At 38.2% G+C, this 18,841-nt stretch overlaps 1 protein-coding gene across 7 annotated transcripts in view; it reads left to right on the top strand.

Moving 5' to 3' along the window:
• FER (FER tyrosine kinase) overlaps positions 1 to 18,841 on the top strand; it is a 424,607-nt gene that overhangs the window by 255,157 nt on the left and 150,609 nt on the right. For all 7 annotated transcript variants that reach the window (XM_040621988.1, XM_040621989.1, XM_040621985.1 and 4 more), the window contains one exon: positions 13,884 to 13,940. In XM_040621988.1, coding sequence (XP_040477922.1) covers positions 13,884 to 13,940 — 57 coding nt within the window. The remainder of the gene's footprint in view (positions 1 to 13,883; positions 13,941 to 18,841) is intronic.

The following is an 18,841-nucleotide window of genomic DNA, read 5'->3' as shown; positions in this document are numbered from 1 at the left end:
ATAGTCAATCTCTGAACAATAGGCATTGGGTTTTTTTGTTTTGTTTTTTTTTTTTGTTTTTTTAAAGATTTTGTTTATTTATTCGACAGAGATAGAGACAGCCAGCGAGAGAGGGAACACAAGCAGGGTGAGTGGGAGAGGAAGAAGCAGGCTCATAGCGGAGGAGCCTGATGTGGGGCTCGATCCCATAACGCCGGGATCACGCCCTGAGCCGAAGGCAGACGCTTAACTGCTGTGCCACCCAGGCGCCCCTGAACAATAGGCATTGTTTTAAATCATTCTAATTTGGGAGGCGGTGGGAGGCCATGTAATCTGTTAGAAAGGACACAGCCTTTAGAATCAGAAAGATGTAGGTTCAAACATGGTTTCTGTCATTTGCTATCTCTGAACCTCACAGTATCTTCTTAATAGTCCCACTACCACCTGATGGTTCACTGATTCCCTGGAAAGATTCCTATAACTCAATCTAAAGTTCTACTCAAGGCTAAGATTTATCCGATCGTAGGACGTAATGCAAGAACAGCAGGAACAGTAAAGCAGAGCTCAGACACAGGCTTACCTGCCTCGTTTATGCCGCAGTTTTGTGTGTTCATGCCTTCCTTTCCACCTACAAACTGCAGAGACATTTGTGATATCTCATTGCTTGGGAAATCCTCTTTTGAGTCTTGGAGTCCAGAGTTTTTGAAGGTGGCTGCTCCCACGGTGAGGACCCCAAACCAGGCACCAAGTACACAGCATGACTCTTCATGTTTGCTTAAACATGCTGACAACGTGTTCGTCATGGCCTGCCACGTCAGGCATGTGGGCTAACATTACTCTGACTTTTGAACATTCCAGTAGTTAGCTAAGACTCCTCACCATGACAGTGGAGTTAATCAGGAACCCAGTGAAACTGACCTGCTGTGTGAAGTCTTTCCTCACATGGAATTGTGAAAGTTACACAAGGTAGAATTGTCCTACAAACCACTTCTATTATGTCTCTCCTATCTGATTACCCTTCTGACTGTCTGCAGTGTCTGCCCCGTTGGAGGGTCTGGGGTATACAGAATAAGTCATTGAGAGGTAGCAAGGAAATATTACAACTCTTTTTAGGTTTATTGTTGACTGCATCCTTTGAGTATTACTTCATCTGAGAATATGTGTTCCTTTCATTCTTGCCCCACAGGCCCCTGAGGCTCCGTTAATTTTTTTTCCAATCTATTGTCTCTTTGTTTAAATTGAGTAAATTCTATTGATCTGCCCTCAAGTTCTGGTATTCTGTTTTTTTCATTTTACTATTGAGCCTACTCAGTGAGTTTATTTTTGTTACTTTTTAATATTATAATTTACATTTGTTTCTTTTATATTTCTATTGCTGAGATAATCTATATTTCCATTTGTTTCAAGAGAATTTATGATTGGTATGATTGGTTATGGCTGCTTTAAATCCTTAACAAAATTACTACATCTGATCCATTGATATGTTGGTGTTAGTTGACTGTTTTTTCTCAATTCAAGTTGTAATTTTCTTATACTGAACCTTATATTGATGATTTTTTATCGTACCCTGGGCATTTCATCTATTTTGTTAGGAGACTCTGAGTCCTGCTTAAATCTTTTATTTTTGCAGGCAGTCATAGCTTAGGTTTAACATGCAGATCCTGGCCTATTTTTGTGAACTGTGGTTTCAATGATGGTTTAATTTTCAGAGTCTTTGTGGTGTTCTTTTGGTTTGCTGGTTTATCCAATTCCCACTTGATCCTTTAGTGATGTGCTGGAATGGAAAGAGTTTCCATAGGTTGGACTGCCAGATGTTTCCCTGGGGGAGAAGGGAATGTCAGGCACATGAGCTGTTTGGTGCTTTGCTTGTCAGTATTTCCTGCCTGTAAGGAATACAGTGCACTGTCTGGGTTAGGTGCTTGTGGGATTCTCTCTGTCGGCGTCCTCAACTGCCTGTGTCTGGGCAGGATCTAGAAGTCTTAGGTCTATGGGGACAAAGAAGCTTTGCAGGCCAGGCTACTTTCTGTGATGGAATTTTCCTTGAAAGTACAGCATAGCTAGCTTGGTATTTCTTGGTGGGGGTAGAACATACAACACTTCCATAGGAACAGAGAGACTTTCCAGGTTTTGCTGCTTGTTGTACTCAGGTCTGTCTTGCTTGTGCTTCTGAGCCACCCCAGTATTCTTTCATAAGGCAGGGAAGTCTCAGGACCAGAGGAAAAAAGAACATTTCTTTTGGCAACTCACTGTGAGCAGACCTCCGGATCCATCTACCTGCTTGGTGCCGAGTTTACCTGGTATTGGGGAGGACTACCTTTGGATCCAGGAGAAGAATGGGTTTACCTGGATTGCCTTCTATTGCTAGGTTGAGAGTTAAGGCTCCTTCTGTTGTGTAGGTGAGATTTAAGACACCCTGCTGTGTTGTTCCCCCATTCCTGGGATCCCAAAGCAATTCACTTCTCTCACCACCTTTCAAAGTTCTTTCATTGTCCCTCACATTATCTCCACGGTTTATAGTTATATTTAGTGGAAAGGAGAAGGAAGAATTGTATTTACACCAATTTGTCCAATACCCATATCATTTTAATTTCTCTTTTTGACGCTGCTGTATAACGTATATTATATATTGCTATAGTAGAGCGAATGCTCACATTTTAAAAATTAATGGGTTACACAATAAAAAAAGGTTTAGAGACTCCTGGTTATGAGATTAAATGACTACTAGATGGGTTAACATTTAAAATATCATGGTTTGGTCCGAAAGTATATTTTTAGTTTTTTATCCAATACTGTTCCTCTTTAAGATTTCTTTTCTTATATCGTAATGATGTATTTACTCTCTAGAAGATTCCCACTTCTTCAGTTTTGCTGCACATATTTTTTCATCTTAGTGTATCCGAATTATATTCATGGTCAAGGTTATCTCAAATTCTACCTCTTTTGTGAAGCTTTTTGTGACTTCTCTAGCAAAATATGGCTTCTTTTTTCTGAGCCTTTATCATCTGCTATATTTCTCGTATGACATTTTAAATAGCATTTTTAACAGTGTACTCTAAAAGTTTATCTCTATTTCATTTTTTTTGAAATGTGCTTTCCTAGAGAAGCAATGCTAGCAGTGATTATCAGTAATGTATCAATGTATGGATCTTTACCACCATTTAAAAGAGTCTCATGAAATACACACATATGCTTTGGGAATTGTATTCCAGGACTATATTCCTCCCCAGCCTTGCATCTTTTCCCGTCCAGTATAGTTGTAACATTGAGTCCTGTAGAAATGGTGGCTTGGGAGGGGTGGCACAGTCGGTTAGCATCGGACTCTTGATTTCGGCTCAGGTCATGATTTTAAAATCAAGCCCCACATTGGGCTCTGCGCTGGGTTTGGAGCCTGCTGAAGATTCTCTCCCTCCCTCCCCACCACCTTTTTCTTTCTCTCTCCCTCTCTAACAAAGGTGGTGGGGGAGTGGCTTGGAACCCAAGGCAGAGACTGCTGCATGGTAGACTGGGAGAAAATTTGTGGGGAGTGAACTAGAAAAAACAAACCGTTTAGTCTGAGGAGAGTCTGGAGAGAAGAAGGCTGGTATTGGTAGATGATGACAATCCGCAACCGTAGGTCATAGAAACATGGGTTTAGAACAGAAACCTCTATGCTCCACTCAGGTACAGACACACATACCCCACTGTGTCTCGTATTTCCACGTAAAACAACTTTAATTTAATTTAACCTCTTTTTTTTTTTTTTCCGTTTGAAGAACACTGTGAAGTGGCATAGGGTTTTCTTCCCCCACGAACACGACATATGACTGCTGACCACCTAAAGCAAGAGCTTTATGGTTTGGTTTATTTAGTAGCTGGTCGAAAGCTAAGGCAAAGTTATTTTGGGAAATTTGGGAAATCTTTCTACCTGTTCTGTGAAGCCATCTTTAACCATCTTCTTTATATGGACCACACATACCTCAGTGTTCAAGCTCCATACTTTTTATACTTTTCTCTCAGACTCTACTTTCAGTATGCTCATATTAAAGTCCTTGAGAATAAGGACTATATTTAGTTTATCTTTGAATTTCTAGCATAACTCAGTGTATGTATGTATACAATAGGATATATTTGGGGCTAGGCTCTGAGCGGTCTCTCAGCTTTCATTCTTTACCCAGCATACTATTTCACTGTTTTGGCTTTCTTTCAGTAAGTTGGCATAGCATGGTATATTCCAGACTGTTTAGTGTCTGTCTTCCTGTTATATTACACAGTGCTACAAGTGAGTCCTGGAACAAATCTTTCCGAATAGTCTCTTGGAGTAGAGTGAGCTCATTTTGTATACACTGTGAGCTAGACCAGACCTCTTGACTGCTCTGCTCTCTTCAGGAGTCATGCTTTCTTCCAAAAGAGTGTATTTACATTTCATTGTCTTATTTCTATGGTAGTGGCAGACCAGCTTTGAATAGTGTCTCAGGTGTGTGCTTCTAGTTTTCACTCTTGAGGGCACCATTTGTTTGCAGGCCCTTTCAGGAAAGGAAAAGAAAACAAGATGAATCTCAAGTCAGTTAATTTTTGCAATTCTGGGGCTAGAATGGATGAAGTTTGAAGCTCTAATGAATCTACTAAATACACTTCCAAGTTTACATTATACCAATATAAACTGAGTTAAATATACTTTGTCTATGATAATATTAAGTGTAGTATGTTCCATTGTATGAAAGATTGGTATGTAAACATTCACTCTAATATAAGGAATGGATTTGGAAATTACCTGATGACTTGGTTATGAATTCTAACCTCATTGTATTTCAGAAAATTCTTTCCCTGTAATTCACCTTGTGAAACTTTTTAATAAATGGTGCCTCTTTACATTTCAGCATCTCCTTCTACCTTTTATCCATATTCACTAGTTAATTTTTGAAAGCCAATAGATTTTCTGAGAAATAAGAAACAAGGTTTGATTAAGGCTTGACTTAGCAAGTATAATTTTAGCGGTATTCTGCTGTAGGACATGTGCAAAGATTGGATTAACTGTTAAGGGACTTCCTAATATTTTTGCTTTATTTAAACTTTTATTCTTTTTTTCACTCTGAAATTTTAGTGTCAAACATGAAAAATAATCCTGGCTAGTTGACTTCATTTCTTATAACTGATTTTGAGTAAAAACTACTGATATCTTCTTAGCACTTTTCCTAAAAGTGTGATGTATAAATATTTTTCACATTCACAGAAAATTTGACTTTTCATATACTTGAAGTTATTGTAAAATTACATCATACCTAAGGAAATAGAATTAGTGAGAATATTAGGCAACTTTCAAGTGTCTTGAGTATTTAAACAATTCAGTGTTTAAAAAGTATTATCCTTGAAAGATTTTTGAGATATTGAAATACTTTTCTAACAACATTTGTCATTGTAATTTTTACCTCATATATGGTAAGTCTTAAATCATCTATTTAGAAGTAGCTAACAGGTACATGCTGATGGATTTTTTTGGGGAAAAAATTTTTGTTAGTAGTATTAAGCTTAAAAGAATATGGGTACTATGGATGTTACTGGTAGAGCACATTGAGGTATTTGGTTCTTCCCAGAGAGAAAATATCTCCTTTCCTAATAATGAGGGTGAATTCCAGATGGATATTATGTCATCTTAAACTAGGTATAGTGGATGCACAGGTATATATTCCAGAATCGTAGGTTCTGGATGAGGTCAGTACAAATAATACTCACACAAATAGTAACCAACATAAGATAGAAAACCCAAATGTAGACTAAACATTCTGTAAACTAAATTTGTTAAGCTTACCTGAGTCATCTAATTAGTTTAGCTTACCTAGCTGTAAATTAGAATTGCTTAAGACTTTTTCTTTCACCCGTGGATCATTTAAAAGTGTGCTGTTTAATTTCCAAGTATTTGGAAATGTTCTGTTAACTTTGTTACTTATTTCTGTTAAATTTTCTTGTTAGGGAATGTAACTTGTATGACCTCATTTCTTTTACATTTGTTAAGGTTTGTTCCATGACCCAGATTTATGATATGATTTAGTTTGGTGTATTTTCCTTATGCATTTGCAAAGAGGGTTTTATTCTGTTGAGCGGACTTTTATTATAAATGTCAATTTGATCCACTTGGTTGATGGTATTATTCAGTTATACTATGTTCTTGCTGTTTTTCTCTCTACTATCTATTACTGAGAGAGGAGTTGTGAAATCTCCAACTATAATTGTGAGATTGTTCTTGTAATTCTCTCCATGTTTCCTTCATTTTGAAGTATTGGTGGTTGAAGCATAGACATTTAGGATAATGACGTTATCTTGGTGAATTGACATTTTATTATTATGTGATTTTTCTATTTCCATGGTAATTTTCTCAGCTCTATATTTACTTGTCTGACATTACTAGGTGTTCTGGCTTTCTTACAGTTTAGGTTTGCATTTTATATCTATTTCTATCCTTTTGAGATACCTGCATCATTAAAGTTATAGTGAGTTTCTTAAGATAGCGTAGTTGACTCCTTTTTAAGATTCTTTTTAAAAATTTGTCTTTTAAATGATATATTAAAATAATTTATGTCTAGTGTAATTACTGATATGTTTGGATTTAGGACTACCATTTTATATTTTGTTCTGATTTTTGTTTCTCTTTTTCCCCTTTCTTACATTCTTTTGAGTTATTTGAACACTTTTTACTATGCCATTACATTTTTTTTCTCTTGTATTTTTGATTATGTAGCTTTGTGCGTTGTTTGTTTGTTTTTTTAATGGTTGCACTTGGAACTATCAAAAACATTCAACTTTTCACAGCTTACAAAAAATCAGTACCCTAGCTCTTCAAGTGGGATGCAGAAACGTTATACAGTACGGATCTGTATACCTTTCCCTCCTTGTTGTACTTTTCGTGTGTGTGCATCTAAGTCCATTGAAAAACTCATCAGAAAATTTTATACCTCTCCTTTCTATTTGTCGAGCATATTTTAAAGAATGCAAGAGAAGAAGAGTCTATTATATTTACTCAAGTTTTCACTATTTTTGTTTTTCTTCCTTTATTCCTTTTGGTAGAGAACTTCCTTTAGTGTGTGTGTGTGTGTGTGTGTGTGTGTGTGTGCGCGCTTGTTTTTTGATTTTTTAGCCTATTTGGTGCTGCTTTCAAAATCAGCATATGCTAAAGGTGCCCAAAAGGTCTTGACTTTTGAGTCCTTTCTTCACCTAAACTTAACTTCTCTTAACCTAACTTGACTTTTGGTCTTAACCTAAATTTAGCCTCTCAGCTCTTACATTTTCACTAGCTTTTCAGGCCTCTTGAACAAAAGTTTGGGACTTTTTTGCTTTTGTTCTTAAATTTTATCCAGGTTTTCAGTGGTTTGCAGGGGGAGAGTTGGTGTGATCCTCCTGTTCCACCATTGTTTGAAATGAAGAAGTTCTCAACAAGTCAGTTTTGCAACTTTAAAATAATAGCTCTCCTGCCTGCCAGACTGCATTCTTTTGATAGTATACTTTTGATAGTGTATGTGGAGTGGAAATTAAATCCGGAAGTGCTACTCAATGAAAAGTAGCATTTTTGTAATACTTGCTTTTTTACATTTCTCATTTTAAAAAATCAGCCTTATGGAAACAGTTTACATGTAGCAAAATGCACAGGTTTTAAATGTATAGTTCAATGAAATATCAATAAACTGAATATTTCCCTAAACCCCCCAAAATTACTTCTCCCTTGCCTCAGGCAACCACTGCTCTGATTTGTAGCATTATAGATACGTTGTCCATTTCTAGCAATTTATATAGAGGAACTCCTTATGTCTACATGTATGTAAAGTATATTTGTCCTTAGTAGCTTGGCGAAGTGTTGTGCAGATGCTCTGTTTCATGTATTTGGAATCAATTCCTATTTATTACTGAATAATAATTAATTCCCTGACTACACCAAAATCTGTTTATCAATTCTCTTCTTGATGTGTATGTTCAGCTTCATAAGACACTGCCAAATTGCCATCCAAGTGGCCATACCATTTTTATGTCCTTACCCAACAGTGTATGCGTTTTCCAGTTGCTCCACACCCTCACAATCTCCTGATATTGTTAATCTTTTTAATTTTTGTATTCTAGTGGGTGCGAATTGGCATCTTACTATGGTTTATAGTTGTATGTCACCGACTAATAGTATCAAACATCTTTTGATGTACTTACTGTTGGTCCATGTTCTTTTGAATTTTTTATCCAATTTATTTTTTGAAGATTTAATTTAAATTTCATTTAACATAGAGTGTAATATTAGTTGCAGGTGTGCAACTTAGTGATATAGCACTTCCATACATCACTCAGTGCTGATCACAAGTGCACTCCTTAATCCCCATCACCTATTTCACCCATCCCGCTACCCTCCTCCCCTCTGGTAACCATCAGTTTGTTCTCTATAGTAAAGAGTCTGTTACTTGGTTTGCCTCTTAATTTTTCCCTTGGCATGTTTGTTTTGTCTCTTAAATTCCACATATGAGTGCAATCATATGCTATTTGTCTTTCTCTGACTTATTTTGCTTAACATGATACTCTCTAACTCCATGCATGTTGTTGCAAATGGCAACAACAAATGATACGGTGTTCATTCTTTTTTATGGCTGAATAATATTCGTGTGTGTGTGTGTGTGTGTGTCTGTCTGAGATATATCACATAAACCTTTATTCATATATCATATCTAGCTAGCTAGCTATCTTCTTTATCCATTTATCAGCCCATAGACACTTAGGCTGTTTACATAATTTGGCTATTGTAGATTTTTACCCAATTTATTAAAATTGGGTTGTTTCTCAACTTTTAACTGAGGTATGAATCCTCTGTGTTCTACACACAAATTATTTGTTAGATAGATGTAATGCAAAAATGTTTTCCCAGATGTAGTTTGCTGTTTAATTTTTCAAATGATGGCCTTTGAAAGAACGAATGTTTATAATTTTGATGAATTCCAATTGTGTGTTGTTTTTTTTTTTATAGTTAATGCTTTTTGTGTCCTAAGGAATCTTTGCTTACTTTCTTGGTCATGAAGCTATTCTGTTTTCTTCCAGGTCCTTTATTGCTCTAACTTTATATTTAGATTGAAAGACTATACATGTAAATTGTTGCTGAAAAAAGTCAATGTTGTTCTCTTTGTTGACCTAGCAGAGGGTGATGATTGTGTTTGTCATAAGATGTTCTAGAATATAAAATGCTTCTAATGGCTGTCCAGAATATTTATAAACTACAGTTAGGGTGGATTTTTACTTCAAGATATGTGATTATTTGTTATAACTCATTATATAGATCATATTCGATTTCAGTCTGTATAATGGGGAATACTATACTTTAACATTTAATTTAAAAAAACAAAAAACAAAAACAAGTCCTGAAGAAAACATATCACTTCCCTTTTCTTTTCTTCTTTTTTTTAATTATATTGTGTTAGTCACCATACAGTACATCCCCAGTTTCCGATGTAAAGCTCGATGATTCATTAGTTGCGTATAAGACCCAGTGCACCATGCAATACGTGCCCTCCTTACTACCCGTCACCGGTCTATCCCATTCCCCCACCCCCCTCCCCTCTGAGACCCTCACTTTGTTTCTCATAGTCCATAGCCTCTCATGTTTCATTCCCCCTTCTGATTACCCCCCTTTCTTTATTCCTTTCTTCCCCTACCGATCTTCCTAGTTCTTATGTTCCACAGATGAGAGAAATCATATGATAATTGTCTTTCTCTGCTTGACTTATTTCACTTAGCATAATCTCCTCCAGTGCCGTCCATGTTGCAGCAAATGTTGAGAACTAGTTCTTTCTGATAGCTGAGTAATATTCCATTGTATATATGGACCACACCTTCTTAATCCAGTCATCTGTTGAAGGGCATCTCGGCTCCTTCCACGATTTAGCTATTGTGGACAATGCTGCTATGAACATTGGGGTGCATATGGCCCTTCTCTTCACTACATCTGTATCTTTGGGGTAAATACCCAGTAGTGCAATGAGTGGGTCATAGGGTAGCTCAATTCTTAACTTTTTAAGGGACCTCCACACTGTTTTCCAGAGTGGCTGTACCAACTTGCATTCCCACCAACAATGTAGGAGGGATCCCCTTTCTCCACATCCTCTCCAACATTTGTTTTTTCTTGCCTTGTTAATTTTTGCCATTCTAACTGGCGTAAGGTGGTATCTTAGTGTGGTTTTGATTTGAATTTCCCTGATGACTAATGATTTTGAACATTTTTTCATGTGTCTGTTAGCCATTTGTATGTCTTCATTGGAAAAGTGTCTGTTCATATCTTCTGCGATTTTTTGATTTGTTTGTTTCTCATGTATTGAGTTTGAGAAGTTCTTTGTAGATTTTGGATACCAGTCTTTTATCTGTAGTGTCATCTGCAAATATATTCTCCCATTCCGTGGGCTGCCTCTTAGTTTTTTTGACTGTTTCCTTGGCTGTGCTTTTTATCTTGATGAAGTCCCACAAGTTCATTTTATCTTTTGTTTCTCTTGTCTTTGGAGATGTGTCATGAAAAAAGTGGCTGTGGCCGATGTCGTATAGGTTGTTGCCTATGTTCTCCTCTAGAATTTTGATGGATTCCTGTCTCACATCGAGGTCTTTCATCCATTTGGAGTTTATCTTTGTGTATGGTGTGAGAGAGTGGTCAAGTTTCATTCTTTTGCATGTAGCTGTCCAATTTTCCCAGCACCATTTATGGAAGAGACTGTCTTTTTTCCACTGGATGTTTTTTCCTGCTTTATCAAAGATTAGTTGCCCAAAGAGCCGAGGGTCCATTTCTGCGTTCTCTATTCTGTTCCATTGGTCTATGTGTCTGTTTTTGTGCCAGTACCATGCTGTCTTTGTGATCACAGCTTTGTAGTACAGCTCGAAATCCGGCATTGTGATGCCCCCAGCGTTGTTTTTCCTTTTCAACAGTTCCTTGGCAATTCGGGGCCTTTACTGGTTCCATACAAATTTAAGGACTATTTGTTCCAGTTCTTTGAAAAATGTCATTGGTATTTTGATCAGGATAGCACTGAAAGTGTAGATTGCTCTGGGTAGCATAGACATTTTAACTGTGCTAATTCTTCCGATCCATGAGCATGGAATATTTTTCCATCTTTTTGTGTCTTCCTCAGTGTCTTTCAAGAGTGATTTATAGTTTCTAGAATATAGGTCCTTTACATCTCTGGTAAAGTTAATTCCAAGATAACGTATGGTTTTTGGTGCTATTGTAAATGGGATGGATTCCCTAATTTCTTTTTCTTCAGTCTCATTATTCGTGTATAGAAATGCAACTGATTTCTGAGCATTGATTTTGTATCCGCCACATTACTGAATTGCTCTATAACTTCTAATAGTTTGGGCGTGGATTCTTTTGGGTTTTCCATATAGAGTATCATGTCATCTGCGAAGAGAGACATTTTGACCTTTTCTTTGCTGATTTGGATACCTTTATCCCTTTTTGTTGTCTGATTGCTGTTGCAAGGACTTCTAGTACTATGTTGAATAATAGTGGCGTGAGTGGGGATACATCCCCGCCTCGGGGATGCCAATAATTCTGATATTGGAACGTTTCATTGAGTCAGTAAGCTCCTCTAACCTACATTCCTGTGCATGGATTTTTTTGAGTCCAGATTCTATTTTAGCTTTTTCTTCTACTAACCCATCCTCCAATTCGCCGATTTGTTCTTCTGCGTCATTCACCCTGGCCGTCAGAGCGTCTGGTTTTGACTGCATTTGGCTCATAGAATTTTTAATTTCTGCCAGATTCTCTCTCATTTCCACCCTTAGAGATTCTATATTCTCATTAACATTTTCGTTAATACTTTTTTCAAGTCTACACATCATCTTGACCATTGTTACTCTGAATTCCATTTCTGATAATTTGGTTATATCCATATCCATTAGTTCTGCGGCCGAGGCCATAGACTCACTGTCTTTTCTTTGCTGAGGGGGACTTCTCCTTCTCATCATTCTGATGAGGAGAGGTTGTGGGGTTGTCCAGAGCCCAGATTATTGGCCGGTACCCAGGCCGTGCGCCCTTGTTTTATAGGGATCTTAGGGATGTGGACTTCTTCTTCTTTTTTTTTTTTAAGATTTTATTTATTTATGTGACAGAGAGACAGCCAGCGAGAGAGGGAGCACGTGCAGGGGAGTGGGAGAGGAAGAAGCAGGCTCCCAGCGGAGGATCCTGATGAGGGCCTCGATTCCAGAACGCCGGGATCAGACCCTGAGCCAAAGACAGACGCTTAAGGACTGCGCCACCCAAGCGCCCCGGGATGTGGGCTTTTTGATTTTTCAGCCTGCCTTCTCGGGCAGAGGCCTGCCACACCGATACTCAGGCAGCCCTGTTTGGGTAGAGTCTCGGCGTCCCCTGCGAGGGGGGATTGGCATGGGCACGCTGTGAGCCAGTATTTCCAGGCTTTTGTTCTCTGGCGGCTTTCCCTGGCGGTTTGCTGTGCCTCTTCTGAGAGTCAGAGCAGCAGCGGCCGAATTTCAGCCTCTGTCACAGAACAGAGGGATCACGGACCATTCTCCACTGATGTTCTGGCCACTTTAACTCTGTTACTGTTGGTGCTGCTCAACCCTGCAGTGTCCCGGGATGTGCGCCCCACACCCGGCGTCCCAGCCCTCACTTCCAGGGTCGTCGCGTCTCTGTCCTTTGTGCTTCTAACGCCGCCAGCCGCCCCCTGAGCGCTCCCGGAGCTCCTGGTCTCAGTCTGGATCCAGTGAGCGCACCGGTGTTCCGGAGGTCCGTGAGAAGTCTGGTGGCGCGCGTTCTCCGGCTCACGGTCTCAGTCTGCTCTCTCGCGGGTGCTGTCCGTGAGTCCGCCCGCTCCCCCGTGCAGGTGGCTGCCGATTCCCGGCGCCCGAACGCGGCGGCTCCGTCCCCCTTCCGTTTATCTTCCGATATCTGTGCGCGGTTTCACGGCTCCCCTCTTCGTACCTCAATACTCAGCGCTGGAGATGTTCATTTGTAGAGATCCAGATGTATTTTCCTGCGTCTCAGGCTGATTCCGTGGATGTTCAGGCTGGTCTGGTACCTATCCAGCTGGACTGGGGACCGGCTGAAAAAGGGGTCCCCTACTCCGCCATCTTAACTCCCTCTCTCAGGACTTCCCTTTTCTGATCTCTCTTCCTTCATGCCCCTGTTTTTCCTTCCCTCCTTTTCTTCATTTCTTCCTCTCTCTCCTTCTTTCTTGCTTCATTACTTGTTCTTTTTTCTTAAAAAAAAAAAAATTATGTGCCTTTTTAACCTTACAGTATTGTGTAGTTTCCTAACCATGGTTTTTAGATGATAAAATATTTCCTGTGTGGTAATTAGTTCTTGAGATTAGTTAATAGGATGCTCTTTTGTAATGGCATGTTTGCATTACTAATCTTGTGTACCGCAGTGATATTGTAATTGATACTTGTGGCTTTATTATACTACAAGAAGGTACTTGGGAAAGATGAGGAACTATGTGTAGTGAGTGTCATAGACAGCTATAACTCATGGCCAGTTTACATGTGGAAAAATTAGTTCTTAGTAATGTTATCTTAGATGCTCAAGTGGGAATTGGACACTTTGCATTGTACAATGATATTCCCTCATGTACTTAGGACACAACTGTTGTGAAATGACAAATTAAAGTAAGCCAAACTTTATGGTGGGAGGAAAGGGCATGCTGTGTTCTAGTTAAAAGGGTACTGTCATTTTGATGGCTGAGATTTCTGATCGAAGTTAGCAGTAATGAAGATTTTAAAATCCTCTTGTTTAGTAACATTTCTTAAATCTGTTTCATAACCTCTTGAAGTTACAACTTGTGAGAGTGCTGCTGATTTATGGCCTGAATTAAATACTCCTTAGTTCTCTTGGCTACTGCCTCAAATGGATCTTACAGGAAATGCACTTTTGCTTGGGCTAAAAAGGTTGTTCTTTTTCTTTGCCCTAGGATAAGAAATGGGTTCTCAATCATGAAGATGTCACATTGGGAGAATTACTGGGCAAGGTACGTAGTCAGCTGAACTAAATAACCAGAAGTCTTTACAGTGACTGTGCACTCTACGTGTTTCTTCCTTTTCTCCAGAGCTTTTCTTATGTTCCAGCACACGCCAAGGCACATTCCCGCATGAACCCAGGAGAACACAATACCACATCTGCTACAAATACTGCAGTGTTCAGTGAAACAGATGGGTGAAAATCTGTGAAAAGTTTAAGGGTGATTCTTGGGTTTTTAAAATAGTATATGTCTGTTTTCCCTGAAAAGACTTAAACCATAATGAATTTATTACACTGTGGTAAAACCAAAACTAGTGATCGGAAATGGGAACGAGACTGGGGGGTGTGATAGAAGTTTAAACACGTAATAGTCTTATTCCGTTTGTTTCTGGTTATACAGGATAGCTCAGAAAAAGTGGCATACTTCTCTCTGAGATTTCAAGATTGTGTATAGAATCACAGTATGTAACAGCACTGGATGCATTATTTCGGTCTAACAACTATGTGAATAACACAGTTTTCAATATAAAGATTCGTTTTATAGGTAGATCTGGTAGTGGTCAGAGAAGGCAGCTTTTATATGATGAAAAGTCCCTTTTCTTCCAGTCTAGTTTGAAGTTTATCCCAACTCATAGGCCATATGAATGTATATTATGTTTAATAATAATGGTAGACATTTGATCATTACTCAAATGGACTATTTGTAAATTTATCAATTGCTGATTTATGATTGAGTCCCATTGGGTGAGTATTAATGTCTCCGTCAATGACTTCATTGATGTTTCTGTTTGAAAGTTTGGATTGAGTATAGGTTTATAGTGCAATGTGAAAAATAGTATAAAATTCAGATATTGAGAGAAAACTATCACTCATATATTTTGAGTGATCAGTGTCAACTTGATGGATTGACAATTTTTCCTTACCTTTTTAATTTTTTTTTAGCTCTGATGTATGTTGAGAAAGTAAATCCCCGTTGAAATAATCCACTTTGTAGGATCCTCATTATTCTAAAATATCCTTTCCAAATGGAAGCATTAAATTGCTATTGGAAAGCAGTTTGTATTGACTGCTAATACTTAGTAAGTAAATTCTAAAGAATCTCAAGCTAAGGGCAGTAGCTTATGTATTTATTTCATTTGTGTTGTGCTCATCATTCTTAGGGAAGTATTCCTTTGTTCTATTTCTTTAGGTCAGTAACTCAGTAGGAGTAATTGGGCCAAAAATTATTACAAATAAATTAAATTTCCATGAAAATACTACTAAAAAATTATAAAATAAGCCACTTACTGAAATAGAATGTGTTGAGAAAGACTGCTTTTTTAGTACCAAGAAAAAATATTTTCAGTTAAAGAGAAATATTTCAGTAATTTTTTATGTTTAGTTTAATATGTAAGATACAGTACATTAGGAGGGATTTTAATCTTTAGATCCTTACTAGAGCTATTTCAAAGAAAAATATTTTCTCAATGACAAGGCCATAGCATGAGGGCATTTTAAATAAATTTAATCATGTTTAATAAGACTGCAACTTTAGAGACACTGTATAGCTTAATTTCAGCTAGTATTTTTGAGTATAAACTGATTTGTGATTTAATCTTTTCACTACCCATTCTTAATAAATATTGACAGTATACTCCTTGAGAGTGAATGAGGAAAAAAGAATTAGTCATAGTTTCTATACTGACAGACTTTGAATTGAGCAGTAATAGAAGATTGAGATAGGAACATTTTTATTCAGCAATGTACAGTTAGACTGTACTTGATATGTAGTTGGTATTCAAGAAATACTTCATTCACTCCTGCAATATTTATGGACGGTCTCCTTTGTGCCAGGCTCTCTTCTAGACACTCGGGATACATCAGCCAACAAAGGAGACAAAAACCTTTGCCCTTATGGAGCTTATATTCTATCTAGCAGGGGAAGATGGATAAATAACAAACAATAAATAGCTAAATTTTTTAATATTGGAGGACACTAAGTCCTGTGAAAAATATAAGGAGATTGGGAATGCTGTTGGCCAGGGTAGCAATTTTTAATAGGGATATCTGGGTATGCTTTATTAAAATTTTTTACTTTTGTATAAAAACTTGGAGGGATTTTAGCCATGAGGACATCTGAGAAAAAGGGTTCTGGGATAAGGGAGTAACCAATGTTAAGTTTCTTTGAAGAGCAAGACAGACAATTTGGCTGTAACTGAGTTCAATAAGCAGAGAAGAATGTGATAGGACAGGAAGTGAGTGAGGCGGTGAGGGTATAAATCATGTAGAACCTTACAGGCCATTATAATTGCTTTGGCTCTGATTATGTATGAAAAGATGAGCTGGCGGATGACTGAGTGGAGGGGTGGCATGATCTTACTTACTAAAAAGATCACTGTGGCTGTTGTGTTGAGTATAGGCCGACAAGTTGGAAGGTTAGGAGGCAGTTGCCCTTACCTAACTACTAGATGATGGTTCCTAGATCAGATTGTAGCAGGGGAGGTGGTGGAAACTTGTGAGTTCTGGTTATGCTTTAAAGTTGAACCAACTGAGGGGCACCTGGGTGGCACAGTGGTTAAGCGTCTGCCTTCAGCTCAGGGCATGATCCCGGCGTTATGGGATCGAGCCCCACATCAGGCTCCTCTGCTATGAGCCTGCTTCTTCCTCTCCCACTCCCCCTGCTTGTGTTCCCTCTCTCGCTGGCTGTCTCTATCTCTGTCAAATAAATAAATAAAATCTTTAAAAAAATAAATAAAGTTGAACCAACTGAGTATCCTGATGGAGTTCATGTGGAGCACAAGAGAAGGGGAAGTCAGTGTACGTGCAGCAAGTTTGGGGGGAATAAAATTAGGAGTTAGGTTTTGGGTGTATTAAGTTTTGTCTGTTTGACTGTCAAATGGAGAGATTTGGGAAGACACCTGGCTCTCAAGTCTGGAGTTGAAAAAAGAGGTCTGGATCAAAAGTACAAATTTGTAGTTGTAGCATGTATATTTGGTAGTTATATATAGATGTTATTTAAGATTTTTAATTGGAATATATTTGATATATAACATGTACATTTAAGATACATAATTACATTAAATTGATACAATTTTATATAGTAACATGATAGTCATTGTAGTGGTAGTTAACGTCTTTAGCACATTATGTAATTCTTTCTTTTTTGTGGTTGAAAAATTGTGGCCTCTTAGCAAGTTTGATTATAATATAATGTTATTTATATTCACTCTCTTGTGCATTAGATTTCTAGTGCTTACTTCTCAAAAGTTTAGTTTATACCCTTAGACAATATCAGTCCTATCTGCCCCCCTTCTCCATCCTCTATAACCTCCATTTACACTCTGTTTTTATTAATTTGGCTTTTTAGGATTTCATAAATGTGATAGTATATATAGTATTTGTCTTTCCTGACTTATCATAATGTGTTCAAGTTTTATCTGTGTTACTGCAAATGGCAGGATGTCCTGTTTTTTCATGGTTGAATAACATTACCTTGGATATATATACCACATATAGATGGCATATTTTAAATTTATTTATTCATTTGAGACAGAAAGAGAGAAAATGATCAGGGGAGAGACGCAGAGGGAGAGGGAGAAGCAGACTCTTCACTGAGCCCAGAGCCCGAGCCCGATAAGAGGCTCAATCCCAGGGCCCTGAGATCATGACCTGAGCTAAAGGCAGATGCTTAACCTTCTAAGCCACTGAGGTGCCCCTGTAGATGGCATTTAAAGCCATAAGACCAGATGAGTTCAGTATTGGAGTGGGTCTCTATCAAAGGAGAGAATAGATACTGAACCCTGGTTACTATAATTATAGGCTTCAGACAAGAGAAGCAATCATCAAAAGAGGCTGAGAAAGAGAAATCAATTACACAGGTAAAAAACCAGAAGATAAGATGTCTTGGAAGCCAAGAGACAAGAGTATATCAAGGAAAGAAGAATGATCATTGGTTTTAGATTCTGCTGATAGGTTAAATGAGATGATGACTGGGAATTTGCCATTGAATTTAGTAATGAGATGGCCACTGGTGACTTGGCTGAGCAGTTTCCTGGGAGTGCTTCAGCAGAAAGCCAGATTGGAATAGATGAAGAGAGAATGGGAGGAGAGGAATTAGAGATACCAAGGATGAAACTCTTTGAAGTTTTGTTGCAAAAGGAAGCAGAGGTATGTGGTGGTAGTTTCAAGAGAATGAATTGTGTTGCTGTTTACCCTGAGAGACACAACAGCATGGTGGTTTGCAGTTGGGAATAATATAGTGAAAAACAGACTATTTTAGAAGGAGAGATGAGAATTGCCGGAGCAACATTAAGGGCCCTCTAGAGGGTTGTGCCCATGAATTTAAAGTGAAACCAGTCAATGAGGTTGTGGATTTTCTCTAGCCACATTTAGCTGCATAGGTGCAGAGTAGGCAGACTGCTGAGTTTAATCAGGATTGTAGATTTGACAAGGGAGTTTTATAGATGAGGACGAGCAGTGAAGTTGAGAATGTATGGTAAGCAGTTATAATTGCTGACTATAGAATTTAAACTGGATAAGCAAGGAAGAAAAGACATTAAGGGGGTGTTGGACAACAAAAAGTGGTAAGATCTAAAGATTTGGAAGTTCCCATATGGTCAGAGGATTTTTGGAGTCTGGATACTAGAAGAAGTAAGCTACAAATGTAGAAGCCAGCCAGAAGATGAGATGAATAAAATAGGTATTACAGGGGAGTTACATTACTGACAGTGGCAAAGTTGTTTTGTTTTGTTTTTATTTAGAGAGGGGGGAAGGGGCAGAGGGGGAGAGAGAGAGAATCTTAAGCAGGCTTCATGTCCAGCACGGAGACCGACATGGGGATTCATCTCAAAAGATCAAGATCATGACCTGAGCTGAAATCAAGAGTCAGACAGTTAACTGAGCCACCCAGGTGCCCCGGCAGTGGCAAAGTTT

This window comes from Ursus maritimus, unplaced genomic scaffold (genome assembly GCF_017311325.1).
Source record: "Ursus maritimus isolate PB19 unplaced genomic scaffold, ASM1731132v1 scaffold_5, whole genome shotgun sequence".
Classification (NCBI taxonomy): domain Eukaryota; kingdom Metazoa; phylum Chordata; class Mammalia; order Carnivora; family Ursidae; genus Ursus; species Ursus maritimus.
Note: the sequence above shows the minus strand (reverse complement) of the source record. Positions and strands in the feature narration are given on the sequence as shown.